The following is a 10,484-nucleotide window of genomic DNA, read 5'->3' as shown; positions in this document are numbered from 1 at the left end:
TAAAATTAATTACACCAAACAATTCCTGATTTACTGGTAAGTAAAATTTAGGTTAAGCTTCTTCCCCAATACTTCTGGTTTCCTCCTCTTTAATGAACTATTACACTGCAGTGTGGCCTCTCGTAAAGGCTGCAGAAACTTGAAAATCTCTTATACTTGGTTATCAGGCTATTCCTACCTGGTCATTTAAAGTGCTGGAGAGGTGATTCCTTCATCATACTCACACATCACAAACATCATCAACACAGCTACAGGCCTCTTAGTTTGACTGTAGAAAATGGTGCTCTCATGCAACTCCCTTGTCTTAAACAGTCTTTTTCTCTGTTCACGAGTAATAACTTTAAAGATTTTTCTCAGAAGGATAACTCAGCTTATTTTAAGTAGCTGTAGTTGAAATTGCAGCCCTGCACTGCCAGATTATGTGTTGTGCACAGCTCTGCTTTATGAGCTTACAGCTCAGCATTCAAGGGGGGAGGAGAGACAGCATTAAAAAAATCACCAGGAGAAAGAACTGTATTTATTTAAAGTAACTGTAGAGCAAGCCAGGTAAGCAGTCCAAAATTACCACTACATCTGCAATCTCATTAAGGAGAATTTGACTGTAGCATTTCCCAGAAACAACCTTTGATGAGATAATTGCTAATATTTAATGTTTCCTATCCTGAGTAACATTTCAATACAAGCTGGTGTAAAGAAAACCAGAATTCAAGTGACATCAATTCTAAATGCCAAAATCCTGTAAATCAGGCCCATGCCAGGAGTTAGCCTTCTGTGGGTGAGCAGCACTGGAGGAAACAAATCACTTGTGCTAGTTTCAGTTGTAATCACTGTATTTTATTCTGTGGTTTTGGTATGTGGGCAGTGAAAAGAATTAAAACTAAGACATCTTCTAGGTCCATGAAGTTCCCAAAGCAATTGAACTCTGTAATACCACCAGCAGGTGGTATTACAGCAGAACTTCCTTAAATTCGTACAGCCCTAACTACCCTGCAAGGGAAACCATAATGCTTCAAAATGGCATTAAAGTTATACACAGAAATTCAGCTTTAAACCAGGACCATTAAAAAACATGATGACCAAGTAGTTTAGATGTTACAGATAATTTCTTTGGTTTAATTCCTTATTTTATTCTCTCTACCAACAGCATGATAACAGCAATTTCTGTTAAATCAGTGCAAGAGGAAAACACTAACTATCCTGGTTTCACTGTTGCAATGTACCTGAATGTATTGTGCGTTTTACTTCTTCACCAAAAATTGGGTGATATCACAGGCATACTTTGTAGCTAAAGACCTTCTCTTCAGCTGGCTTCGTTCCTTGGCCTGTTTTGCAGTTCTCTGCAAAAGAGAGAGACAGGTCGGTTCAGTGAGTGCTGATACTTGGAAACATATCCAGCAGAAAGCATTTAACAGACAGTTAAACTCCAATCTGTCTTTGCAGCAGACAGCATGATGAAACGCAAACGTTTATTAAGGCAACATTTTCCCAAATCCAGAGGGAACTGTTATATTGTAATAGTTTAATGCTGCCTTTCCACCTTGGCTGTATGGGAAGGAGAAGCTGTGAGCACTGGGCTTCTGCAGCAGGAGAGAGCAGGGCTGAGAACAGCCCTGCTGTTCCGTGAGAGGATTCCTGGCTCCACACACTGACCTCCCTGTGGCAGGCTGTGCACAGGGTCTGAAGGTTCTCCAGGGAGCACTGTCCTCCTCCGCTGTACACAGGCTGGATGTGGTCCACCTGCCAGAACTGCCCCTCCGTCGGGCTCCTGATCATCTCATTCAGCTGCAGCACACAAAGGACAGGGCAGGGGTGAGACACTCCTCCACTACACGGACATCCTACTTTGGAACAAACAAATTCTGGGAAGTAGCTAGCTATAGTTTTCATCAAGATAAAGAAAGTCAGCCTTGGCATTTTTTAGTTACTCCCACTGGACAAGCAACAACTCAAGCAACAAGTAGTTGGCATGTTTTCAGCCAGCCCTGGCTGTACATGCACGTCCCTACAGAATCAGAGCTCTGATGCTTGTGCCTTTTAGAGGTGTTAGAAGACAGTGGGATTTAGTTGTTTTTAAGGACTTGTTTTTTCTTATTCTGTTGTCGGTGCTAGGTTACCTTTCTGTCTTAAATCTGTAAGAACATTTTTAGCTGTTTCTGAACTCTGTACACAGACCAGCTGTTACTGCTGAGACCCCAAGAACCAGCACCTGCTGAAACCCCAGAACCAGCACCTGCCCAAGGGGAAGGTGAGACATCCAAGAGCTCTCCAGAAGCTGCTTCCTCTGGCTCCTGGGCGCATCCCTGATGCTGAGGAAAAGCTCCTGGGCGTTGTGCTGGCAGCACTGGCACACGCCGTGCTCGATCTGGAACACCTTGGAGCGCAGGTAGCTCTGGCTGGAGCGGATGGAGAAGTCCTCCTGGCAGGCGTGGCAGCAGAAGCGCGTGTCCCAGGCCGGGCAGCCGGGCGGGGGCTGAGCTGTTGGCTGCTGGCAGCTCAGACACAGCGGGGTCCCCTGCTTGTCCAGGGCCTGCAGATACCCTTTGGACAGGGAGGAGCCTCCGGCATCAGTCTGCCCTGGAGGAAGGGCTGAGGGATCATTTCCAGTTTCTGGAAGCAATCTGATGGCAGAGAACAAAGTACAGCTCTGGATAAGTGATGTATTCAGCAGCCCAGTTCATGGGGGGTTTATGCACTGTGTATTTCAATTAGATATCTTTTATGTTCTGTAAAATTATTTTAGCTGAAATAATACTTTGTTTAGATTGATAACCGCACAGTGCAAATCCTTTACTTGGTGTACATTTCCATTAAAACAAAATTTGGCAATATAACAAGGCAGATTTTTCTTCTGCACATCTTACTACACTCAACTATTAGCTGAAATAATGCTGTATTTATAAAGACATGGTGATTTCTATTCAGGCATGTACACATACAAAAGTTAAGATGCTTCAGCCCCCTCTTTAACAGAAGTAATAAAGTCAAAGGAAAGATCCTGGTTGCTCTTTACAATCTCCACGGCTGCCTATGAATTTCCTACTCAAAAAAAGTAGGATACACAGAGCTGGTTTAAGAGATTTTTTTAAAAGGGCAATTCCTGTTTGGAATTTTCACTTCTTTGTTCCTATTTTTTTTATAATTCTGAGGCAAAATAGGAGCAAATTTGGTGTCCTCAATTTGATGTTGACCTCACAGGAGGGCTGAGCTAACATTCTTTTCTCTAACTGAATCACATAACTATTCTCTTGGTTTATGCTAGTCAGACTCAGTTAATTAGCAGCTCTGTCAGCAGACAACAGATGAAATCTAATTGTTAGAAGAATAAAACAGAGCTCATTAGCACTACAGCAAGTTTCTTATCTAACTACTGTACTTCAGCAAAGCAGACACGGCAAATAATTTTACTACCATTAAAAAAATATGGCAAAAGAACTTAATCATCCTATTGCATTAATAATCATCCTATTGCATTAATAAACCTACTTTTTGGATGGTTTAGGAGAAGCACCTTTGTCCAGAGAAGCCCCCATTTCTTTTGAGATGAGGCGAACGCTGCCCCCGCTGCTGCTGGCCTTGGAGAGCGAGGCTGCTGCCACATCCTCCCTGGTCACATACCTGAGAGAGTGACAAATCCTGTCAGCAAAAGGAGCAATCTCCCTTTGAACCACATTGAACCAGCTGTTGTGTGAAACAGCTGCTGAACGGGGCACAGAGCTGGGCAGGGAAGGAGACACTTCCAGCAGATTCACCAACGTGCCTGGCTGCCTCTGTCTGTCAGTGTGACAAGCAACCACTGAATGTCCAGTTCAGACTTAGCATCACTGCACTGAAGGCCACATTAAATAAATCAAACTTTCTGCAGTAATCAGTTGGAGGAATTAAAACCAAACTCCACATACCTCTTTGTGCTGCTGCCCACCGACTGCTTTTTAGACAGCTCCTCTGCAGCATGAATTGGACTACAGAATATCTGACCACTTTTTCTGACAATCTTCTGTTTCATTGCTGTTAGATGAGTCCATTCTTTCACAAACCTCAGGATCTGGCAAAGAACATGACAGTCAGCAGCAGGACAGGCTTTGCACAGAGCTAATTACAGCAGAACAGTGCCATAGATTAATGCATGGCTGGAAACAGCTCCTACAACAAGAGATGGTGCTTTCAAGTAACACTTCACAGCCCCCATCTGTAGAACCCAGTCAGTAGCTGCTTCACACAACAGCTGGCTCAATCTGTCAGGTATGCCCATTACAAATTTAAATTCCAACCTTGCTGGAGAACCTACAGAAAGAATCAGTTTTATTCTTACATGATGGTTTTCTGTTTAGAAAATCAGATTTAAAGTTAAGCAGATAATATTTCCCATCCAGTTTAAATCTAGATTTCCTTACTTGAGTACTTGTGTTTGCCGTGTTCTTCTCAAACCCCATTATGAATGGGATCTTTATTCCTAAATTAACTGAATGTCTCTGTGGAGCTGTGCCTGACAGTGCTTTGAAAACTGTTAGTACACCAAAGGGAGAGTGAGAGTGGAGGCCTGCTCAGGCCTGCAGCTCTGATACAATCTACAATATTCTTATTTAGGGTGTGCTCCATTTAATTCAGAACCTTTAAGAAGTTATTTTGTTGACTTATGAAAGTTAGTCACTAATCCTGTAAATGAGAAATGAAATTATGCCTGGTTAATTCCTTCTACTGCAATGTGAACAGGAGGCAATATAATTTGCCAGAGTAACAAACTCCATAATTAATATTCACATCAACATCTGTAAGATTGCTTTGATTAAACTGTGCCTATATCTCAATGCCTGGTAGTATTCTGCATTTATTTTTGTAAAAGTAAGTCATCTTCTTCTGCATTAAATATTACATTGCTGTGTCAGTAGAACCTGTTCTTACCAATGCACGATTTTTCTTGTTCTGGAAAGTCTCTGGTAAATCTTCCCAGTTATCCAGCTGTATGTCCAGTGGAATGAAATTGTGATTCAGTGGTTCACCATCCTAGACAAGCAAACAGTTTTGTTTACAGATGCAATGTAGCACGATGTAGAAAAGTAATCTGTTTCAAGTGAATTCTCCTCCCTTTCTACTAAATTTATTTCCTGAAGGTCAAATTTTTCCAGAATTAACAATAAGGCACAGAGAGAACAGCAAAAATGCAAGGAAGGTTATTCATATTAATCTACCTAAAAGTAACAAGACTGAACATTTTAACTTTTAATAGATCTGATTTTTTCCTTGCAGATAGTTCAGACACACAAACTGCCTTATATTAAACTGTAATTACAATCCTCTTGACTGAATTCTGAGGGAAATGAATGATTGCAGATAGGAGAATGTCACTTCATTACAATTTAAAATAAGATTCTTGAACATTGTTTATCATGCTTCTTTGTAATGTCTAAAAAAGTTCTCCACTTATTTTTTTTAAGGAATAAGTTGTCCAGTGGGTACACCTAGCCAAGGAACTTATTGATGATTCACAAGCATTTGAGAGAAGGAGTTAAAGCAGAATTCCCTGGGGTCTCACCATTCAGATTTTCTGCAGTATCTGGCACAATGAATCTCTAATCCCAGCAAAACCCAAACCAGACAATTGCCCAAAACCCACCCAAAATGCATCTTTGTCTGAATAAAACATGTGAAGCTAGGCAGCAGCATATGCTGTAAGTACATATAACAAATTTTCAGATACAAGAGGACTTTTGCACTCTTTGACTTTTCCCAGCTGCATCAGCCTCATAGAAATGTCTTATCTCAAAGGCTTGCCCTCAGTTATCTGTGCTGATTCAGTGGCACCTGAATACACTGATTCACTCAGTGACTTGGAAGAAATCTTCCCACTGAACTTTCCTATCACTTGAAAGAAGAAATTGCAAAGTCCTGAACTCCCCTTGAATAATGACCTGGAAAATTCCCAGCTGCTGGTTTCTGTACCCAATCACCACTGCAAATTAATGATAATGGGCTTTTATTCAAGAAATTACCAACTTACACATAGCACCAACATTGAGCTTTCTGAAAATGTAGTGGCAATATTTTATTTACCTAGTGTGTCAGGATTTACTGTCATTTTTTATTTGAATTGTGAATGTTATTCTATTCAAGTTATTTTGTGATAAGACACAAATAATAAAAAAAGGAATTTTAAACAACTGTCACTGGAATTTCTGTTCCAGATGATTTAACATATTAGCCCAATTCTGTAAGCCAAGAAAAGTTTTGGGAGTTATGTATCTAAGGAATTATTCCTTAATTCCATTGAGAAAAAGAACTACAACTACCGAATTTTTGTACATTTCAGTTAATACAAAAATATTAATGCTTTTACATCAAACATAACAAAGGAGAGCACACAGAAACATTCCATTGAGCAACATTCTCCTTTGCAATTTTAAAATTACAATAATCATGCATATTTCAGGTTTACCTTTGTATAGAGGTGGATTCTATCAGTATTCCTGCTTGCACAAAACATAAGCCCATCATATATTTGTAATGTGTCTGATTTATCTACAACAGAAAAAATGTTGGCATTAAAGATTTTTATTCATTCATTCTACTCTGACATTAAAAATAATATTAAATATGTATTTAATTCCAGAACAACATAAGGTGCAGAGCTCAAGCAGCAAACTCTGAAGGTATTTGTGTATTTTATTTTTCTGTTTCTCCTGGATGACCCATCATCTGTTTGCCTGTGTCTGAGTTCCAGTAAGACCATTCACACTCCCAGCTGGTCTGTCACAGTCCTGAAGTCAGTCAGCTCTGGTTTGCTCCAGGAGCTGTGTGGAAAGGCTGGGCTTATCCAGCATCCAAATTCAACAGATGGCCCAGGCCAAAATGAGGAAGTCTGTGCTGGTGCTTGTACTTCTGTGTTTTGGAGGTGTAGGTTTTCATTTAAAAGCCATTTTTCATGCCAGAGGCATTTAATCCAGTTTCACAATGGGACAGAATTGTTCTTTCAGAGTCTTTACCTTCTCCACGTCCTTTTTCGCTTTGTTCCTTTTCAGTGCCAACAGTTTCCTGTTCTCTGATTTCAAGAGATTTGTGGGGCCCCAGTTCCCCCAAATTTCCTCTTCTACCTTCAGCACTGCCCTCTGCTCTCTCTCCATCTCTCCTGGGCCCCTCTGACACTCCTTCGTCAGTCTGGCTCCTGGGAGCTTCACCATTTCTCTCACCTCAAGACAAAGAAAGAAGCAAAGCAATGCTTTGTGTTACCTGACAGGTACCTAATTACACACCTGAGACAGGAACACATCACTGAAATGCAAAGAAATGGCACTGCATTCTCTAATATTATTTATTATGCTGCAACCACTTCAGAAGTTAGAGCTAACTTAAATGGTAGGAGAACAAACACATGGAACAAAGCTTTTAATTTATTTAATCCTGTGCAGCCAGATTAATGTAAAAATATATATGAAATAAACAATGCAGTTAGCAATTCTACATTATATACAGTTATTGTATACCATAAACACACAAAGCAGTTTCCCAAGGCACTGATTTATAGCTGTGAAACTCAGAAGTTGTCCTTATTTGAACAAGCCCAGAGATGTAAACAAATAAAAAAGGAAGCAAAAAGAACCTTACCCGTGGCTTTGCAACTGAAATGACAAATATTGGCATATATTTATAAAAATGTTTCATTAATTTTCCAGATAGCTTAAATAAATTTAGTAAAAGAAATCTACTGTGAGCTGGTGGAGAAAGAAAAGCCATATTTTCCAGATAATGTCTCTCATGACAAATACACAATGCTCAAGTTAATAAAACTCCAACACCCCACTGCTTGGTTTTGAAAGGTGAAGAAAAGTATTGCTGTTTAATTGTATTCAGAATAACCATAAACCTCAAGGAAGATGAGAGGGACATTTGCTGCAAACAAAACAAAGGATATATTCTTCCTTATGGAATTTATATCCTGTTAACATTTTATGAACATTTTTCACTTGTTTCAAGTTAGACTCATGTAAAAGATCCCTGGGGAAAGCAAGACTAAGGAGTATTATATTTTCACGGACTTCTGTGTAGTCATAGGTTAAAAAAATTGTATTTTCTGAGCCTGATCACAACTGAAATGAAAAATGCATCTTTCCCTCTGCAGCACCCCTTACTCACCATCCCTGCTCTGGGGGCAATGGCACATCTCACAGTAAGGCAGCAGAGCATTGTTAGTGTAAGTGCAAGCACCGCAGTGCCAAACTTTATTTAAATCTGTACTTTCACGTGAAGTATTTAAGCCACAAGGACGGAGTTCACTGTTTTTTTCTGAAAACAAAGAAGGCTTTTTTCCAGTCAGAGATGTTTTCTTTTTATTACTGGAGCTGACTGGGGTCACTCCACTTATGCTCTTTGCTCTTTTGGCTTCATGTTCGCAAGTATCTTCATCACAAATTGCCTCCACCTCACTTATCCTTGTGGAATCCAGGTTCTCATTGCTCTTCTCTGCACCCTCTTCTTTTGTGACTGCAGAAGATTCTGAATCATTATACAACAATTCATCACCAGAAAATCTTTTGCGTTTCTTCTCCGAGGAGGATTTGGGGGAAAAGAAGGAACGTATGTCATGCTGTCTGTCCTTTTCAAACTAGGGAAGAGGAAAGGAAGAGGAATCACAGAATCATTTAGGTTGGAAAAGACCTCTAAACCCCACTTGTGACTGCACCAGAAACTGTTAAACAAAAGATATCTTTAACAAAAGATAACTTCAAGAACAAGCAGTGAGCAGAAAAAGCAATTCAACATTCCTCTCCTGATTTCAGAAAAGCATTTTCAACATTCTCCTGGAAATTCTGAAATGGCACTACCAGAAAACAGATACACAGAACTGATAAGCTGCGTGCCTTTTTTGAAGATGTTTGTTACAAAAAAAGGTTTTCAAATACTGTTTTAAATATTAGTCCAATTAATTCAGCACAGTCAGCAAAGATGTCATTTGAACAGAAATTACTTGGTCTTATCTGACTCTGAGGGTGGCTCAGTCACCTAAACATAACGTAAGGACCCATCAGAAGATGTAGATGCCATTTATTCTCCACAGAGCACTTTTCCCAACTTCACCTAAGTTTTAAAATGGAATTTACATTACTTTTTCCTACTTTTTTGATGTTTCTCCATTAGTAATGTCTGAAGTGCACAGAAAGCTGAAGCAAATGGCTGCTACAATTCTTTTAAATGAAAGGAAACAAAAATCAAAGTTTCAAGTCTTACATGCGTAAATAAAAGTTCATTTTGGGGATCTTCTAGACTTTCATTTGGGGTCCAGGTTTCAGCAAAACTCAAAAAATCCCATTTGTCCTTATCACCTTCTTCAGCCTGCATTTTCTCTTTCTTGCCATTCAAGGTGCTGCCTGTGACTTTGGCCTGCAGGAACACAATAATGCAAAGTGCTGTATTTAGCACACTGCAACCAGTGAAGCTGTACACAAAACATCAGTATTTATTGAAGATAAAAAAGAATATATACATTGTGTACACCCTCTAACAGCTTTAACATGTTTTCCTTGGCAGTGTTGAAGACAAATACGGGCAGAATTATATAGTGACAGAACTTGTAAGGTAAATTGATGTTGAATTACTGAGCCCCACCTCAAGAGGAGGAGACTCATAATATCCAGGCAGGATAAGCTTTAAGGACCTTTGCAATCTAAACCATTCTATGATTCTTCAACTGCTAACAACAATTGGGTGATACCTGTGGAAAATGGCAACAGAAGGAAAGATTAGTGTAATCTTGGATCTACTGAAAAAGAATTATCTGAGAATGCCTCTTCCTCTCAGAAAGGAAGCTTAGTTTAGGCACAACATTCATTCAATTAAAAAAAAAACAACCCATAACAAATTCTAGCTGTTATGAGTGAACAGAATGCCTGAATCCCTTAAAATTGTAGACTGAGAAACAACTGCAATAAAGAGCTAGAAGATAAAACAACCATCTCCTGTGGATATGAACCATCCCGCTCCCCTTGGCAAAGACTCATTATCTTTACATCCCGAATGAAGAGCAAAAAGCTAGAAAAGACTAAATCAGGACAAACACAGACATTTTGATGATCAGCAATTGTAGGCGTATCACTTTGTCTCAGAGAGTGTTCCAGATGAACAAGACTGTTGTGGCACTGGGAGCAGCCCCCTGTGGCGAGCTCTGCCCCCTGGCCCCACGGCACACCCACCTTGCGGTTGAGCATCGCCCACATGAGGGTGTCCATGGTTCCTTTGGCAATCAGGAAGTGAATGTTCACTGAGCTGCACTGCCCAATGCGGTGTGCTCTGTCTTCTGCTTGTTTAATGTGGCCTGGATCCCAGTATAATTCAGCAAACACGACGTGAGTGGCAGCGGTGAATGTCAAACCCTAAGCAGAATAAGTAGATGCATTCTTTAAAAAGATACCACACACAAAAACTTTAACAAGCTAAAGGTCGTAAAAGACTTTTTAATATGGAAACAAGAGGGTGGTTGAGGTGGTCCTCAACAGCAG

The 10,484-nt window shown here is 40.0% G+C and overlaps 1 protein-coding gene across 5 annotated transcripts in view; it reads right to left on the bottom strand.

Annotated features, from left to right (window-relative positions):
- Positions 1–499: 499 nt before the first annotated feature.
- The window catches only part of ZRANB3 (zinc finger RANBP2-type containing 3), a 39,626-nt gene continuing 29,641 nt past the window's right edge, over positions 500–10,484 (bottom strand). For all 5 annotated transcript variants that reach the window (XM_038142754.1, XM_038142753.1, XM_038142755.1 and 2 more), the window contains 11 exons: positions 10,179–10,358; positions 9,217–9,369; positions 8,125–8,593; positions 6,978–7,181; positions 6,431–6,513; positions 4,900–5,001; positions 3,900–4,042; positions 3,484–3,615; positions 2,231–2,618; positions 1,651–1,782; positions 500–1,337 (listed from right to left, as the gene is read on the bottom strand). In XM_038142754.1, the coding sequence (XP_037998682.1) occupies positions 1,239–1,337; positions 1,651–1,782; positions 2,231–2,618; positions 3,484–3,615; positions 3,900–4,042; positions 4,900–5,001; positions 6,431–6,513; positions 6,978–7,181; positions 8,125–8,593; positions 9,217–9,369; positions 10,179–10,358 (2,085 nt within the window). In that variant the 3' untranslated portion in view covers positions 500–1,238. The remainder of the gene's footprint in view (positions 1,338–1,650; positions 1,783–2,230; positions 2,619–3,483; positions 3,616–3,899; positions 4,043–4,899; positions 5,002–6,430; positions 6,514–6,977; positions 7,182–8,124; positions 8,594–9,216; positions 9,370–10,178; positions 10,359–10,484) is intronic.

Source organism: Motacilla alba, chromosome 7, assembly GCF_015832195.1.
Source record: "Motacilla alba alba isolate MOTALB_02 chromosome 7, Motacilla_alba_V1.0_pri, whole genome shotgun sequence".
NCBI classification, from domain to species: Eukaryota; Metazoa; Chordata; class Aves; order Passeriformes; family Motacillidae; genus Motacilla; species Motacilla alba.
Note: the sequence above shows the minus strand (reverse complement) of the source record. Positions and strands in the feature narration are given on the sequence as shown.